Source organism: Notamacropus eugenii, chromosome 3 (genome assembly GCF_028372415.1).
Source record: "Notamacropus eugenii isolate mMacEug1 chromosome 3, mMacEug1.pri_v2, whole genome shotgun sequence".
NCBI lineage: Eukaryota > Metazoa > Chordata > Mammalia > Diprotodontia > Macropodidae > Notamacropus > Notamacropus eugenii.
Genome location: NC_092874.1, coordinates 83,751,747 through 83,771,408, shown reverse-complemented (window position 1 = coordinate 83,771,408; position 19,662 = coordinate 83,751,747). Strand labels below are relative to the sequence as shown.

Below are 19,662 nucleotides of genomic sequence, written 5' to 3'. Positions count from 1 at the left end.
CATCCATAATAATAAGATATACATTTCTATTCAACTCATGCTGAATTTTTATTGGAAAATAGGGTAAGTAAGTGCTAGGCATTTTTTCTCCCTTTTCCCCTCCCTTCATCATCATGGAACACTGGATCCCCAACACTCATAAAGACAGAATCTTTTTCTTTTAAAATGGCATAAAGGAAGAGTCAAGGAAAGTTTATCCAAAACAGATTCATGGAAAAGAAAGTTGAATATAAACAAGCAATGCATGACATTACTTCCTGCTTTGAAAAACGGACGGGGGGTGGGGGAAGGGGAGGAGGCGGAGAAGTGGGGGAAGAGAACATTCATTTGTTGAACTAGAACTGACTACAGGAAAGGCTCTCATCAGCAGCTGTAATCTCAGTATGTGGGTCAGTGACTAAAATCTATTGCCAGTGCAACCAGCTTGGTTTTCTTGCCTGGTAAGGAGATGAACTAGCTGACAATATAAGTTTTGTTTTCCTTGAAAAGGCAATAATGATCTCTTCTTAAAAATGTGAAGGAAAGTATGTTATCATGAACCCAAGTACAAGCCAGCATCCTCCTGATTCTAAGAACCTTGAGGAGTCACATTTGTAAATACATACAGACATGAGGTTGGGGTAGAACAGGGGAAAGCAGGGGCATGCAGGGGGTGGTCATATACTCACCGTCAGGATCCCATGCCAGAGGCCAACATCCTTCTTGAAATCTAATACATTCACAATTGTTTCAGCTGTTCAACCAAAATATCAAAAACATATTACTTGTTATAGCCCAGCACAGACAGAGGCAAAAGCAACTTAAAACCAAAAGGTAAATATGAGTGACAGAGTAATGTTATTTCAGCTTACTTTCACAGAATGTCTAATGCTCCCAAATAGATTCTTAAAAAACAAAACATCCTTTATCTTTCTAGAACCCTTGCCTCCGCAGGAAAGGCTAAATCAAAGGGTTTTATACTAGCAGGCTTTGGACTGGTGCAGCTATGAATTAAGAATGTAGAGGATAAAATGGAAAGGATGGGGGCAAGGTGGGATGTGTTAAAGAAGACAATAACAGGAATTTTCTTCCCCCCCCCCATTAAATGTTACAGAAGAGCAGGTTCCCCAAAATTCATAAACACTGAATCATATTTATAAGAAAAATAGGCATGATGGAAGAAAAGAAGAAAGTTTGTCCAAAAGAGATTCATGGGAAAGAGAAGAGTACTGTGTAGTACTATACAAGCAGTAGATGAAATTATTCCCTGGTTTGAAAAACTAACAGCAGAGAAAAACCAAAAGAACCGAACATGTCCAATCTTCATCAAAGTACAAAACTGTATGTGGGTGGGCAGTAGAAATGGTGATTGGAAACTTAGATGTTTTTGTTTCCAGCTATCATTAAAACATAGAGAAGATGAGAGATAGGGCAATTAATAATCTGCTTGTGAAAACAGTTAGTGATCAACCAAAAAAACCCAAAATTTTAAGTGCTTGCTATATACCAGGTACTATCCTATGTCCCGAGACAGTCAAAGTGAGACAGTCATTGTCTGCAAGGGCCTTACATTCTACCTAAGGACTATAATGCATTTACAGATTAGTAAATAGAGAATAAATATCGGTGATGGGGGGCGGCACTGGTAACTAGAGCAATCAGAAAAGGCCTTTGGAAGAAGTGGTGCATGAGCTTAGCCTTCAAGGGAGCTAGGAATGCTAAGGAGCAGAGATGTGAGAAGGGACAGCATTCCTGATATAAGGGAGAGACTATACAAGGTACGGGGACAGGAGAGGCCGTGTCATGTAAAGAGAAGAGTGCAGAGTGTCTACTCTTCTTCCTTTGGAAAGTATTATATCACAGCCTAGTAAGGGAGCCTATAAGCCTATAAGCATGTTTTAAAATGCCCCAAAGAAGAGTTATAATTTATCCTGAAGGAAATGGGCGACACTTGGTAGTGGGCACCATCACTGATGCTCTGAAGTCATGGTTGATCGCTGCATCGATCAGAGCTCTTAAGCCTTTCAGAGTGCTGATTTATGCAACATGATGAAGGAAACATAAATTTTTCGCACATGGACAATGTGAGAATTTTTTGGCTTGACTATGTGTATTTGTGTTATTTGTTTTGTCTTCTTTTTTTCATTTTGGATAAGGGGGGAGAATGTGGGAGTGAAAATTAAGGCTTTTTAACTGAAAAGAAATAAAAGTGCAATTTTTTTTTCTAAAAAAGAAATAATCTAATTCACTGATTTTGTTTTATAGATGAAGAAAAAGCAAGTGACTTGCCCAAGTAGTAGTAAGTGTCAGAAGTGGATTCCCAATCCAATGTTTTTTCCCCTTTACCATACTGCTGCTCCCTATCTGCATTCATTCTTTCACCTTTCCCATTCATTCTCTGGCAGGAACCAATGGATTTGCCCATGGAAGGCAATTCGGGAATACAACTATTGAATTCCTGAGATCGCATTTGGCAAGAATCTGAATCTATCTGAGACTGATCCTAGCAAAAGTAAGCAAATCACTCCTGGGATACATCAAGAGTCAAGTAGAAAGCCATAAATAACCCCAGGCCCAGGGAAGTCACATCTTTGCAGGAAATGTACTTGGATGCAGGTCTATACCTTCAGTGTAGCCACACGCCTGGGTGAGGGCTTGACAATGTGTGAGCAGTGCAATTCTTGTTACAGTCACCCCAAGCACACTTCCATCTTTACATGTTTTATACTAAAATAGAAAAAAAAACAAAAAGGAAAGATTCAAGAATATGCATGGCAGAGTTGTGTTAGGAAACAATAATAATTAGATTTATCTCACAGCCATTTCCAATACTAAGTGCTCCTTGTTCATGGGACTTAAAAACAATCATAAACACACATGATTAGATACCCCAAATATCCATCCAGTCCAATGGGAATGGATCACATCTGACTTACCTCAATATAAGCAGTGTCATTATTTGCATCCTTGATGTGCGGGAACCAATCCCGAGGAGGTTTAGAAAGGTGCTTAGACTCTGTGACGAACCATAAGAGCTTTGGCCAACCTTGGGAATAAATGACAAACATCTTTTTGGTTAGCACTCACCCGAAAATGAGTACAGAATTTTTTTTAAAACCTTGGAAAGGATTTCTCTGTTGGTATGTTACTCTTCAAAGAATATTTCAAACTACCCTAAGCATATTAAATTCAATTTAGAAAAAAACTCTCAGTACCTACTATGGACCAAGTAGTGTCCTAGGCTCTAGGCATGTGAAAGCAAAAATGAAATAGTCCCATATACACATGTGTATATGTATACTAACGTGTATGTGTATATACATACATATGTATGCATATGTCTATATGTATATACATATGCATGCATGTGTATGCATGTATATGTGCATGTAATATGTATGCTTCATATTTAATCATTAGGGTACCTGTTATTCACATACAATTTATCACTATAAATACGTGTGTGCTACAAATATCAATATATACATACAAACATATATACACACACAAATACAAAGTAACTTTGTTAGGGGAAGAGCGAAGCACCAAAAACAAAGGGAATGAAGAAAAGTTCTTGAAGGAAGTGAACCTTGAGCCGAACCTTCAGGAGACCTAGGGATTCCAAAAGAAAGGGAAAGGTAAAAAGAGAGCACATTCCAGCCACAGGGGGACAAAAGCATGGAGTTGGGAGATGGGATGTCCAGGACAGGGAACAGAAAGTAGGTTAGTTTGGCCATAACTCAGAACATCTAAGGGGGAGTAATGTGAAAATAGTCTGGAAACACAAGTTGGAGCTAGGCTGTGAAGACCTTTAAGTGACGGATGGAGAAGTTTGTCCTTTATCATACAGACAGAGCGACCCTCCAAACTTCTAAAGCAGGAAAGTGAGAGGGAGAGGTGAGTGTTCTGACATGGTCGGCCAATGAGACTCTTTACACACCGTTCACCCCTAATACAGAACTTGGAATGCAGAACCCCAAAACAGTGACTCAGAAGTTACTATAGGACCATCTTACCTTTAAATTGTGGTATCTCCCCTGTTGGGCTTTTTGGCAGTCCTTTATGACAGGCATCACTAGTCAAGGCCACAGTAACTCCACAGCTTCCAAGTAAAAACCCTATCTGTTGGCTTCCTGCGTCCTGAGAAAAGAGAACAAAGAGGAGACAATTTTTAAATAGGTTGTGAAGAACGTACAAGGTCCGTGCTCCCTTTGCTATAGTTCGTGTAAATTACACTGTGAGGCCCCAAAAGCAGAAAATTATACTCATATGATTGAATGCGACCATTCAGGTCATCCTGGCAGGGTTGGAGAAAGAATTTCTTTTAGTGATTAATCTGTAAACTGGCAAAGTGACTGAAGAGATTCCTGCCACTATCAACCCCAAAATGCTAAGGCCAAAACAGTACAAGAGGGGAAAGATTACCAGATTTGGCATCTGCATATCTGGATTCAAATCTCAGCTGCCATGCTTACCATAGACAGGTCACTTAACACTTCTCAGTCTCAATTTTCTTAATTGTCACAACAAATAACACTTGTGTTACCTCCATTAAAGGGCTATTTTGAGAAAAGTGTTTTACAAACCTTGAGGCATGACATAAATGGGAACTTTTATTATACCATATTCTCTCCTTTTCCTGAGGCTGTAACTTTCATGTTTCTCATGAAATAACTTTTGTACATTAAATGGTCTCCTGGTGGAAAATATTTTGGTCCAGCAGATTGATTCTGGCAACCTGTAACTAGGCATGGGCAGGCTCCATAAGCCTGATTTATGAATGCCCCTTACATAAAAATGGCCAGGGATTGACCTGAGTCAGGGACTCATTTCTCTAACTGGCAGGGCCTCAGGAAGTGCGTTTCTTTTTTCCATAGTAGATCTTGCTAAGGACGTTCGTTGCAATGCCATCAATCCTGTCCCCAACATCCTGTTCCTAAAGATTACCATATCTCACAGCTCCTAGGGCCCCAGGAAGCCCTTGCAGAAGTAACCAACTCCAATCTATGGACCTTTCATTCCAACATCCTCTTGCCCTTAGGATCCCCTGAACAGGACCTTAAAGGAACAATGATCAAACTGCCTCATGCTCCCAGGAGGTCCAAACATGCCCCCTCCCCAGTCCCTGAATAGCTAGAAGTCCTGTACTTATGATGCTCACCACATCAAAGGAAAGGGAGACTAAAACCCTTCTAACTTTCCAGCAGCCAGAGTACTTGGGGAATGGTGAGAAAAAAGTGGAGGAAGAAGCCCTGCTGATGAGGACTTGAGAGAGGGTATAGAAAAGGGAAAAAAGATTCTCTTCGAAGAGACTGGAATAAGGGAAAATGTTAACTTAGGGAAAAAAGATAAACTACTGGACACTCATTTTCCTTTGGCCCCAAAGGAAATATTACTGTGAGAAATGCTTAGAAGTTGCAGACAAGATAAAACTTCAAGGCCTATATCCTGAAAGAGATAAAAAAGGAGGGAAATGACCCAGAGGAAAAAATAATATATTTATTAGAACTCTTTTTTGTAGTGACAGAGAACTGGACATTAAGCGGAGAGGTATTAAATGGGGAATGGCTGAAAAAATTATGGCAGATGGATGGGATAGAACACTATTGTGTTATAAGGAGTGATGAAAATAATAGCTTCACAATTTGGAACTGTCCCCAAAGGGCAACCCCACGGTGCATACCCTTTGACCCAGAAATATCAGTAGTAGGTCTATATTCCAGAGAGCTCGTTAAAAAGGGAAAGCGACCTACATGTGCAAAAATATTTACAATAGTCCTTTTCATGGTGACAAAATATTGGAAATTGAGGGGATGCTCATCAATTGAGGAATGACTGAACAAGCTGTGGTATAGTATATGAACGTTTTTATATGAATTTGGATATTTTAATTTTAAAAACCTACATTACATTGAAAACCAGATTCCCACTGTAGCTTTTGCTGTGTACTTGCATGGCTACTGGTTGGAAAGAAGCAAACAGTCTCTCTTCACTTGCCTTCTCTCCTCTCCACTTTCTGGATTTAAATATTTAAGATCATGTGTTAGTATAACTGTCTTCCAGATGTTTTACAACCTGCTTTTTTCTTTTAATTAATTTATTTTTAGTTTTCAACATTCATTTCCATAAGATTTTTACTCTTAAATTTTCTCCCCCTTCCTCTCTGCCCTCTCCCCAAGATAGCCTATAATCTGATATAAGCTCTACTTACACATTCATATTAAATATATTTTCACATTCTTCATGATATAAAGAAGAGTTAGAACCAATGGGAGGAACCCCAAGAAAGAAGAAACTAAACAAAACAACAAAAGAAAAGGAGAGCAAATAGCGTACTCCCACCTTTATTCAGACTTCAAAGTTATTTCTCTGGATGTGGATAGCATTTTCCCTCATGAGTCTTTTGGAGTTGTCTTAGATCCTTGCATTGCTGAGAAGAGCTAAGTCTATCAAAGTCAGTCACTGTACAATGTGGCTGTTACTGTGCACAATGTTCTCCTGGTTCTGCTCACTTCACTCAGCCTCAGTTAATGCAAGTCTTTCCAGGTTTTTCTGAAATCTGCCTGCTCAGCATTTCTTATAGCACAATAGCATTCCATCATGTTCATACACCACAGCTTGTTCAGCTATTCCACAATTGATGGAATTCTTTGCCACGTGGTATATTAATGTAACAGAATACTATTTTGCTATAAGAAATGATAAACAGGCAGATTTCAGAACAACCTGGAAAGACTTGAACTGATGCAAAGTAAAATGAGCAGAACCAAGAAAACAACGTATACAGTATCAGCAACATCATCATGTGATGACCAGCTATGAATGACTCAGCTCTTCTCTGCAACACCATGATCCAAGACAAGTCCAAAGGATTCATGAATGAGAATGTTATCCACATCCAGAAAAAGAACTGATACACTCTGAAAGCAGACTGAGGCATTTTTATTTATTCTTTTTTATGTTTTTCTTTCCCTTTGATCTGTTTCTTCTTTCGTAACTGTGACTAATATGAAAATATGTTTTACATGATAGCACATGTGTGATCTATATGAAATTGCCTAGTATTTTTGGAAGAGGGGGAGAGAAAAATTCAGAACTCAAAATCTTGTAAAAATGAATGCTCAAACTTTTCTTGACATATAATGGGGAAAAATACTATTAAAGAAATAAAATGATAGCTTTAGAGAAACCTGGGAAAACTTGTATGAACTGATGCAAAGTGCAGTGAATAGACTCAGGAGAACAATTGATACAAGAGTATCAATATCAGAGACACAAACAACTTTGAAACCCTTAACTCTTAGCAAATCAGTAACCAACTATAATTCAAAAGGATCAAGTGATAGACTAAACATACAGAACAAGATATACATTTCTGGGCATGGCCAATGTGCGGACTTATTTTCCTTGACTAAGCATATTTGTTTCAAAGATTTTGTTTTGTTTTCTTTTGTTTTCATTTAGGGTGAGGTGGGAGAGAGGGAAAATAAATACTCATTCACCGGGGAAAAAGTCTTTTAATTAAAGAAAGAAAAGTTATGGAGAGGCAAATTGTGGCACATTATAAAGAAAAAATTCCAAATTATTAGAGCTGCCCCCAAATAGAACAGGTTGCCTTAATGAGTTTCTTATCAATGAGGACCCCAAGAAGAGGCGGAATGACCAGTCATGAATATTTTATCTTCCTAATCAAGTATAGATTGGAGGGGGGTGATCACTAATGCCAATTGATCAAAACTCCATAAACTAGCATTAAGTGCCAACTGTGTGCCAGATACTGCACCAAATGTTGGAGTGGCAAAGATAAGAATAAATAGTCCAGTCTTAAGAGAGCTAATATTCTACATATTTCTCCAGGGAGACAAGTACATATAACATACAAGGTGATTTTCTTTTGAGAGGGGGATGGCACTTGTAGTTAGGGGAATTCTAGAATAAGAGGTAGAGATAAGAGGGAGGCATTCCAGCAAATCAAGTAGCTTTCTATGTGCTGAGTGTATTTAATGCTGGCTACGAAGAAAGGCCAAAGAGAGAAAACAGAGTTTTGTAGGGTTTCTCTGGAAAGGCAGCATGAGGCAAGGGAAAGAGCAACGAATTTGAAATCAGAACCTTCAGTTCCAATCCCTGCTTTGCCGTGTGACACTACATAAATCACAGAATCTCTCTGCTCTGAATATCCTCATCTCTAACAGGAGGGATTTGGATTTAAGATGTCTGATATCTCCTCCTTCACCCTCTCCTCCCCACCATCCCATCCCCAAACACATCCAACTCAATACATAGATGTGTGGACCTTCACAGATCATAAATGCCACCCTGGGACCCATCACATTCTGGATCTCATAAATGGCACAACATTTGGACAGATAAGTTCAGAAGTGATTAAATACAGGTCTTTTGAAAACCAGACTATAAGCCGCTGGGAACACATAGATAGAATGGAATAGTAGATGTGATGTGGAGCCAAGAAGACTTGGGTTCAAGTCCTGCTTTAGACAATTATTGGCTGTGTGACCTCAAGTAAGTTTCTTTACCTCTCAAAGTCTCAATCTTATCATCTGTGAAATGGAGATAAGTGTACCAGTCTCACAGGGTTGTTGTGATGATCAAATGAAAAAATGTATAGAAAGCTTCAGATTTTAAAACCCTGAATATTATCATTCTTTTAAGTACCATTATTCTTCTTATTCATATCTAGCATTTATATCGGACCTTAAGATTTGTGGAATTCTGTACATATATGATCTCAGTTGATCTTCAAAATTATCTTGTGAAGTAGGTGCTACTATTATATCTATTTTGTAGGTAAGGAAAACGAGGCAAACAGGGTTAAGTGACCTGCCCAGGGTCACACAGCTAGTAAGTGTCTTTGGCACCTCTTACCCACAATAACAAAATTATTTGTCAGAGGTTCAAAACTGTTTGTTCAGTTCAATAGACAGAAAGGACTTTAGCTCCAGGTACTGTTTTGTTGGCTTTTTCCTCCTTGAGGACTAATTTATTTTCAAGTGAGTAAAACCACAATTCATTATACTTTGAGGATAAAATCAACCTCCTGAAGCAAAGGGAAAATTAAGTTACCAAGAGTGTGTGTGTGTGTGTGTGTGTGTGTGTGTGTGTGTGTGAGTGACTCGGCAAAGGTGAAAATGGACACATTTTAGAAGTCATCTACTTTTGCTGCATAAAGGAGTTTCTTTTATGGGCATTTACTTGCAAAGCACAGAAGAAACACATTATAATCCTATCCATCAAGTCCTTAAAATGATTTAGGGCCACGGATCCTCATAGCTGCAATTCTCAATACATTTCCTGCCAAGAATGATATCTGTCCTCCAGAAGCAGCACTGGGGCCCCATGGGTTGGTTCAGGCTTGGCCCAGGAGCACCCTGTGATTTTATTGTGCCCTGGCCTAAGAGGCTGACGGTTCTACTAAGTCATTCCTACTGAGCAGATTCCAGAAAGCAAGGCTATTCACCTGCTCTGCTGACACCAACTCCCTGAGGGAAGGAAAATGTTCCTTAGGGTGCTGTCCATACTTCATGACCTAACCCAGTCTCTTCAACACAGGACCAGGTAATACAGTAACATTGTTACTCTATAACACAGGGACCAATATTCTGACCATGGCTCTGTCTTTCTTGAGAGTGGTTTGCCCAGAACCCATATGAGATCAGGAAGATTTGAACAAGCAGGTGAAGAGCTTGGGGAAAGAGGAATAAAGGATATAGCCAGGGTGAGCAGGTGGAATAAACTCTCAGTGCACATACTACCTTGACCTTCAAGGGATCAGCCATGTGATTTTTTTCCTGAAAGCAAAGATATTGTTGACACATGGGGCTTTCCTCTTTTAGCAGCATATTCAGCTGTGGCAGAGCCAAATGACCCCTTTCCATATGTGTATATAAATACGCCTATAGCTACCACCGGCTCCCCCACTAGACTTCTATTTTTAACATTCTGTGTGTCTTGCAACATCTCCTGGCAACTCATCTTTCTGGTAGGAATCCTGCAAAGAGGCATCAGTCCCACCCAGGCTGCATTACCATTAAGTGTTCTCATTAGGGCCAGCACATCAAGGTTTAAGTGGATCTAAGAGGGACAGAAGAGTCTGGGAGAAACTGGGATGAAAGGAAGCTCACAGGTGTCTCCTTTCTATGGCCACAGAAGCGGGATTCCATCTCTCTTCCACCAAATTCTATCAAAGTGTTATCTAACTCCCTTTTACGCTCCATTTTATTATTTACTTGTTATTTACATTATGTTTATTTTTACATTTCTTTTCTTTTTTACATTACAAAAATGTAAGTTCCTTGAGGGCAAGCAAGGCTTACTTTTCTTTTTGCTTGTATTTGTATCTCCAGCACTTGGCACATAGTAAATGTTTAATAAATACTTGTTGTCTACTTACCTACCTACCTAGTCTAGCTTATCTTCTAAGTCAAGCAGACCACCATGTCACTCTGGTACCCACAGAACAATATAGAGTTAGACCTAATCTAAGATGCTGAGTTTCATTTCTCCTGGCACATGAGCACTGAATGAACATTTGCTGTTAACTTCTGGGATGTTCAAAAAGTTAGAACTCAGAAACATCTAGTACTCTTGTCTTTTCTAGACAGACCAAATTCCAATAGGAAAAAAGATTGGGAATGCGGTCCTCTATCCATATGCTTTGATCCACATATTTGAATCTGCAACTCTGTGCTTTGGGGAAAGGTGTCAAAAGGCATCCTCTGTGTGTGCATGTGTGTGTGTGCGCACACATATATGTGTACACACATATATGTGTGTACATATATATGTCTATATATAGACACACATACATATATATGTGTATATTACTATAACAATCTATATTGAGGAAGAGGAGAGGAGAGCCTAATCCCTCTCCTTCCAAAATCCCCTTCTTTCCTTGCTGAGGAAAATTCCCACCTCAGACAGAGGACAAAGAAACAATGAAGTTATCTGCCAAGAAAGATAATAGTTAAAAATCTAAAAGGAAAACAGAGGCTTTGCAACATGAATACTCAAATATGGAAAGAAAGTGTATGACACAGTGCAAAGAGCGCTGGACTCAAGGCCAGGAAGATCTAGACTCTAATTCTACCTCTGACACTGTGATAATAACATTCATAGCATATACATCCCAGGGATGAGGAAAGACTCAGATAAGAGAATGCATGTAAGTTAAGCATCAATCAATTAACCAAAAAGCATTTATGGGCACCTGTGAATTGTCAGGTACTATGCTAGAGCATCATACAGACATGGAGAAAATGGGACTAAAAGGGACCTTGTAGTTGTCTCAACCATCCTCTTGTCACAGTCCAAAAGCACTGCAAGTCTTTTCAACTCATTCTACATGAAATTAATAGCATATTATCCTCATTCAAATAGTGGTGAGAATCTCTGCCTGTCACTTAGGAGACCAGGGTTCAATTTCTGCCATGTAGGAGAAGAGTGATTTCAGAAATCAAGGTGAAACAGAATAGGGCATGGTTTTTGGAGCCTGAGAGTCTCAGTCCTGTCACTGCCTCCATGACTTTAGATGAATCACTTAACTTTTCAACTAAGGTCCCCTCTAGCTTCAAATCTATGCTAGTAAAAAAACAGAGAAAGGAGAATGTGTCTACCTCTATTCATTTCTTATCTGTTGATGATCTTGACTTCTACCATGGAAATAAAGCTACTGGATTGTAAGTCTGGGTTGAAAGCCCGAATCTGCCCTTTTACCTGACTTCGGCCATGCCATTTGATGAAACTTATGATCACATGATTCTCTAGACTGACCTTTGATGACAGCTAAGCAAATATGAAAAGCTGACTAGCTTCACAATGCCTTACATGTCACAGGTACCTAGCAAATATTTCCTGAATGGAAATGAATGACAGATACACACTCAAAAGTTCTCCTTTGGACAGCCTTGGTGACATGCATCTCTATTTACCAAAAATGCCATGACAGAGATTTAGCTCAGCTAAATTAAAATCATTCTTCCTACACAAACACATTCATGAAAACTTCCTTTTCTTTTCAATGAAGTTTATCATCTATTTTTATTTTTATGACTATCTAGGCTCACCCTTCATCCATACATCACCTCCTACCCTCGAACCTACTTCAGATGGAAAAGAAAACCACCAAAAAATACCCCAGACAAATTATGTCATTTCCCAGAAAATATTTCCTTGTGCTGCAGCTACCATGTCAGTGACTTCTCAAACACCCACAGCAAGTGGACTCTGAGTGTGGCCATGTCATTATGCTTTGTCACCTCATTCCAGTTTGCTTTCATTTCTTCTATCAGAAGGCATCAATCATATTTCAGCAGGGTTGTCTCACTTAATATGTATAAAAGTAACAGGATGAAGCTTTTTCCTTGGATTTGGGGTTCCTCTAAATGCTTGCTAGTCTCAAGCCTACACCATTCCATATTAACCAAGAAAATGCCACAAGCTGCTGTAATGAAAAGATCGACTTTAAATGGCCTGTTAGGCCAAGTCAGCGCAGAGTGAACTGCAAATTGATATACATTAACTTTGATTATCATTGCATTCATTATTTGGCTGGATCAGAGAAATTTCCAAGGGAGCATGAGCTGCTGCCAAACTCTGCTACCCTGCCCAGGACTATTCAAAATTAGAAGAGCCTCCCCTTTCTGTATTTTTCTCTCCAGTGGTAGAACCCTCTTCTTCCTCCCCTGAGGACCCCAAAGTTAGCTTTTGTCTTTGCTTTCCTTATCAAAACTACTTTCAGAGGACTCAAAAAAATGATAAAATTAATCATATTAAGGTATAATTGACCAAGAAGGTTCATAACATTAACCTTCTGAGGGAGATGTGAATTAAAAAACAAAAGACAAAATCATAAACTAAAGGAATGAGACTCAAAGAATGATGAGGAGGAAGAGTAACAGGAAGAAAACTAGATTCTTACTTAAACATGGGCGCTCCTGGTTGGAATTAACATCTTAAGGTGTTGGTGTAAGCCATACTTGGATTTGGTTGGCAATGTCTTGAAACCTCTTCTGAGAGAGTAACCCTGTCTGAGGGAAACTGTTAGTCATGGAGTGGGAGGGGTTGGCCTGGTTAGTGTTGTATTGAAGCCGAATCTAAGGATAAAGTCAAAGAGCAGTGCGTTGGTCTAGTGATACAGGTCAAAATCTTGTCGAGTTGTAATAATGCTCCCCTTTCCTGATCCTCCTCCCCAAAAGCCATCCCTGAGCCCTCAAGACACCAAATCCCCTCCTAGGCATTACTTCACTATATCTGGTTTATGTAGGGAGGCTGGAGAGTAACTTTAAAGAGGGTGGGTAGAAGAAAGACAATTCTCTGCTATTGGACATAGCCAGGTTCCATGTTCTTACAGATGCAACATGCCTGTGTTAGCTCTGCCAGGTTCTCAGCTGAACTGCCACAGTTCAGACAGTCTAACTCCTAGAACTGGTTCCTGTATCTGAAGGAAGCATACTAAAGCATTCCTGGCCAGGGAAAAGCACAGCCTCAATATCAAATTCTTTCTTTGTTGGTATCTTTTCCATTGGCTGAAGTGCTCTGAATGCTTGACCTCTGCCATGTGTACTTAACTTTGCCCTGCCTTTCTGGTTGTCCTGTGGATGTCCTGGTGTCTGACCTTGATCCAGCTGGCTTTCCAGGGCTTATGTCTTCCAGATTCCTGCCTACTTGCTTCTCCTGAGCTCTGTTCCTCATAGAATTCCCAAAACTCCTCAACTGTTTTTTAATCCAGCTTGATTGTAGGCTTCCAGGTATACCCCAGTAACGGCCCACTCCCAGACCTACCCCATTCATTGCTCTGCTTTGCTAGCCTTGTCCTAGAGGCCCTGGTGCTAGCATCCAGATTCAATATTGACGCTCAATGTTCTTCAGCATCTGAAAGCTACAACTGGAGAACTCGGGACTCTTAAAGAACCTATTAGAGGCAGGAAACTGAAATAGAATCTATGTAATAGTGGAATATAGTTGAGCATATCTGCACAGATTAAAAATGTGGTTTGGTAAAGACTGAGCAGAGATTAATGTCTAAAGCAGAAAGTTAATATCATGTATTTTATTACATATATTTATTACTGAAGACAATGTCTTAATCAAACAATAAGCATTTATTAAACTCCTACTATGCACCAAGCTAAATGCGGGAGAGACAGAGAAAGAACTAAAATAATCTTTGTAAAAAGAATTTATTGGGGGAGGGGAGAAACATATATGTATATAGGCAATTGTAGGGGAATATCTGGGGTATAGTCAAAAACTTGGGGGAAGAGGAAAGATCTCTTGTAGGAGGTCCTCAGGTTGAACTTACAATTTTAATAGGACTATAGATCTAGAAGTAGAAGGGACCTCAGGGGCCATATGAATCAACCCCCTGAGTTTTCAGATGAAGGAACATAGACCTAAGGAGGTTGTGACTTTCCCAAGGTCACATGAGTATTAAGTTTCTAAGGCAGGATTATCCCTATGTGAAAATATTCACTTGGAGCCCTCCCTACTAGAAAATACCAGATGTTAAATGCTACAATGCTTAAAGTTAATTCAAAGACATTACTATTCATAAATAACTTTAATGAAAGAACAAAGCTTTGGTCTAAACAAACAAGTGATTTTAGTTGAGAAACTAAAGGTGTAAACAGGACCTTAATTGAGCAGGTTTGTTCACTGATCTTCCAGTGATTAGTACCTGAAATTCCATTGTATCCATCTTCTCTTAGCCACATAACACCATATAAATAAAAGTACATTTCTATGCCTTCAAGTAGTTAATTATGGGAAGAAAGCAGCTAAGTGAAAGACAGAACTAATGATCTGAACTTCAAATATTAACACCTTTGGGAGTAATTTTTATGCCTTATATCACTCAAGTCCTTTAGGAGAAGAAAAGATTCTTTTATTTCTTCCCTTATACACCACATGTCTGCAGAGGCAAAGCAGTTAATAGTGACTAAATCACATAGGAGAAAACAGAGAAGAGGATGACTTATTACTGCCATTTTGTCTAATAAAGGCTACAACTAAAAAGATATTGTGAGCAGGATTAGACTAACTCCACAGGAAAAAAAAAAAGGTCAAGCAAATTTCCATCAACAGGCAGCTTCTCCAGAGGCTCAGGTCCCTGTGGCTTTCATCACCAAAGGATTCAAATTACCCCAGAGCCCACCTGGCAACTGCCCTCTGGTATAGAGTGAACACTAACCTAGCTATTCCTTGGAACTTGAGCCAAGTGGGTGCACATTCAGGGACTATTTTAATCTTCTTGCTTATAGTCCAAAAGCTTGGGTTCTGGTTCAAACTATTTCAGTGAGTGTCTTAAAAAAAATCACCTTAAGTTTGACTTGAAATTCATTAATAAGTTAATATCTGCATTTACTCTAGTCCAGAAGTAAGAAAATTAGTATAGTTCATTATTGTTTTTGTTTGGTTCTATTTACGTCCCTGGTTATAATTCAATTCAATTCAACAAGCATTTATTAAGCATATCCTATATGCCAGGCACTGTACTAGAGGTTAGGGATCTGAGATAGATAGATAGATACATAGATAGATAGATAGATAGATAGATAGATAGATAGATAGATAGATAGATAGATATAGACAGACAGACAGAAAAATAGAGATGTTCACAAAATATGTACAAAGGAAATACAAGCTGTGTGGAGGCACAGAACGTAAAGCATGCTACAGAAAGGAGAAACACTTCAAACACTGAGACACCATCTGAAAACTTTGAATGCAGGTCACTTCATTAGCTTTCCTTCTCTAATGAGATATAGTAACATCTCTCCATCAGTAAACAAACAAACAAACAAAAACCCATTTTTGTAAGCCTCAACATTTACTAAGTTCAGAGTCACAATGCTGATGGCGCAAAACAATATTTCCTTGAACAATGAAAAGACCTTTAATTCCATCCCTGAGGTTACTTCGCTCTACTGGACACCATTCTGATGGTCAAAGTATGAAAGCTCCCTCTTCTCCCTTGTGCCTGTCTACTGCCTCTGCGTTCTTTGCAAGTGCCCACTGCCAATGGGTAAAACAGCTGTTCTCCACTACTAATGATGTGTGTTTGGGATTTCCCATCTGACTCCCCAATATCTTTTTTGGTGGGTAGCAACTGACCCACAGCCCCACCATGGGTCATCAGCCAGGTTCATCATCTGTGCAGGTTACAGCCTGTGCTAGCTGAGGCATGCAGACAAACGACTAAACAGAAGAGATCCACCTAGGTCGCTCTGTGACAGCACACACACACACACACACACACACACACACACACACACACACACACACACACACACAATCTTCCTATCAATGCCAGAAACAAATCCACTACCCTTTGACCAAGCAAAAGCATTGCTCTTGGGATTGTTCACAAAGCTTGATTTCTAGCTCATTCTTTCCACCCTGATTCCTGCACTATAAAAAGGAAAAGAGAAATATCTACACACACATCCCTTCCCCCAAGAGGATACAGGACTATGCTTATCCTTTGTCTCAATCTAGATTCAGACCACACACATACATCATGATTTAATGCTTCCATTTAATTAGGAAAATTCCCAATAATAATCTGCTTAAACCTCCAAATATCAGCAAAGAGTCCAAAAGATACATAGCCAACATGTGATATGATGTATGATAGTGAGGCTTTTGAACTTTGGGTAATCAATGTTTTTAGCCACAACCTCCAAAGAGCATCTACCAAGGCATAAAGGAGTTCTGATCTGCATCACTAATGAAATCATGGATGATTGAAGCATGGCAGTAGTTCTCAATATGTGTATTCATTCATTTTTTAAAAAGCATTTATTGAGTGCCAAATACATACAGCAGAATCTCAATAATTGAGAATAATGATTCCTGGGAAATGATCGTATCATTTCGATTTTCATTTTATGTTTTCATTGTGTCGGTACCAATTACCATAATTTACATATAATTTTAGGCACGTATTTGAATAATGTGACTACTTCACGGAGTTCATTATTTGCACTATTGGGAGCTAGCTTTAAATGATACCACAGGGGCTACATTATGAATAAAGGATGTTTCCTTTCCTCAAGGGGAATACAGTCAAAAAGTAATGATGGAGAATCATAACTTCAGAGAAATATAAACAAAAGAGTATGAAAATCCAAAAGGGAGAAAGTAGTTCTATCTTAGGGAAAGAGTCCAATCAGGGAAAACTTCCTAAGAGGTAGAAACAAAGCTGGGTCTTAGAGGTGAAATCTGGAGAGGCAGTAAAGAGGAAGCAGTGGGGATTACAAGGGAAAAGAAGAGTGGGAGAAATGATTTGGGGAGGGAAATCACAGGGAGTGTTTAGGAACAACAAGAAAGAAGAGCAGTTTGCACTGAATAGGGTTTGTGAAAGTGCTGGGAAGGAGAGCCTCGCAGTGAGCACAGTATGAAAGGGAGTGTAAATGAATGGTGGGGTCAGGAGCCAGCAGTTAGAGCCAATAGGATGAGAAACTCACCAACCTCTCTCCTACACTAGTGCTGCCCAAAGCAAGGGTGTGTTAACAGGGTTTCCACTGCTTGTGACTGGAAATTATTCACCATAACTCTGTATTCAGAGTCATACAAAGATTTGGTCCAGAGGACTAGCATGATGGAGAACGGGGACTCTCAAACATTTTTCTCTTTCTATTAGTGTTTTCACCTTGTCCTCTGAGTGTCCTGCTTTGGGCAGGGGGAAGTGGACCTATCCTCACCATCAAGTTTTCTAAAGTCTAGGCATGCATTACTCTACTGGGGAGTATTCTGTGGCACATGCTTGCCCCAGGGTTAACCATATCTTGATCTATGACTCATATCATCTGAGGTTCAATTTAATAAACATGTATTAAGGGTCTGCTATGTGCAAGACACTGCTGAGGGCAACATGGATACAAAATCTATACCCTCAAGAGGCTAACAATCTATGAAGGAGACTAAGCAAAAGGTCTGCGATTTCATCAGTATGAGGATCTCCTATTATGGGGATTCCCTCCAGTAATGCTGATCCCAATCCATTTGTGACTGAGTAGATAAGTCAAGGTTAGTTAAGGGAGCAGATTTCCTTAAAGTAAGCTAAGTGTCAAGGTCAGTCAACTAAAAAGCATCAGCAATTGGCTCTGAGCCCAGGGCTTCATGACTCCAGACTTCGCACTCTAGCCATGAGTTCATCCATAATAGATACATGAATTAGCATAATATGAGAACATACCAAGAGCAAAGAAGAGATCTGGACAAAATTCCTTAGCAACATCTGTGAAAGGAGAGATCACTTTCCCCCTATCCTGCTTCTACAGGATATGCTTGAGAAAGCTTAGAAATCTGACAGCAAAGAGGCAGGGATGAGGGTGTGGTACCCAGATATCCAAGGAGGTTAGGGTGAATCTTTGGAGAAACCAGGACCACCCTGAAAAATAATGGGGCACTAAACTCAAACTTCCAAAAAGTGACTGACTCCAAGGGATACAGTTCAGAGCCTACCTTACTAGCAGTAAGAACGAGGGGAACAAAGAAGCTCCAGGGACCTGCCCCTTGCCAGGGTTCTCTAAGACCCCGTGTTTTGTTGGGGTGACTGTGGGACCCCAAATTCTAGCCCAACCAACACTTCTGTCACAACACAGCAGAGGCTCCTTTAACTTTACAGAACAGAGTCCTGGCAACTCTCATATTTTTCTGAACCCCATTTTGAAGAGCCCCTGCTTATCTTTTTCCATATATGGAAGCGTGAGTAAAGTTGCACTTATGCAAAGACAGAGACCCTGGAAAACACTTGGGATGCATTTTGTATTGCTGTCTGTTCTCAATGGGGGAGGGAAGATTGTAAAAACACTAATTCCTAGACTGTTAGGATCAGAGGGAAACCTGTGAGATTTCCTGGGAAACTGAGGCCCAGAGGTCATATGACATGATCAAGCTCACAAGGAGAGCTGGTCTACTTGGAATACCTTGACTTGCAGTCTCCTATTCTTACCACAGCAGCACACATGATTCATTTGCCAGACATTTTGGCTGTGCTAGTTTTCCTGTTCTACTGTGATTTTCAGGTTACTGTAATTTTGTGTGTAAAAATAATATATCACTCATTAAATGGAATTCAAAACCTCAGTATAATCACATATAAGCTTTAGCTCATACAGAGCATTCATCTATTTAAACTAGCTGAAAATCTAATTATAATTCATGGCTTTAAAAACACAGTGAGACTACATTTAACAAAACTTCTCTGCAAAAGCATATGCTTTGTGCATACAAAATGATGCCAGTTTTTGACACTGGGGTATGCGAGTGTTAAATGTTTAACAAAATCCTAAGCAATTCTGGTCATGAATTGGACTCCATGAGGACTGTACATAGGATCAGTCAGAGGACCTGGGTTCAGATCCTACCTTTGCTAGTGGCTTCCTGTGTGACCTTATATAATCACAACTACCCCAGGTCTTAATTTTCTTATCTATAAAACAAGAGGTTTGGACTAGATGGCCTGCCATACCTCCTAACTCTAAATTTGCAATGCTTCTATATATAAGAGCTATGATCAGAGGTTTAGAGATAGAAAAACATGAGAGGTCATTTTACCCAACCTCTTAATTTTACAAAGGAAGGAACTGAGGCCCAGAAGAGTTAAATGACTTGCCCAAGGCCACACAGGTAATACACAGAAGGGGCAAAATTTGAACT

General features: G+C 39.6%; 1 protein-coding gene across 10 annotated transcripts in view; it reads right to left on the bottom strand.

Moving 5' to 3' along the window:
* DIP2C (disco interacting protein 2 homolog C) overlaps nt 1–19,662 on the bottom strand; it is a 585,449-nt gene that overhangs the window by 154,808 nt on the left and 410,979 nt on the right. For all 10 annotated transcript variants that reach the window (XM_072650057.1, XM_072650058.1, XM_072650062.1 and 7 more), the window contains 4 exons: nt 3,996–4,119; nt 2,916–3,025; nt 2,604–2,706; nt 669–733 (listed from right to left, as the gene is read on the bottom strand). In XM_072650057.1, coding sequence (XP_072506158.1) covers nt 669–733; nt 2,604–2,706; nt 2,916–3,025; nt 3,996–4,119 — 402 coding nt within the window. The remainder of the gene's footprint in view (nt 1–668; nt 734–2,603; nt 2,707–2,915; nt 3,026–3,995; nt 4,120–19,662) is intronic.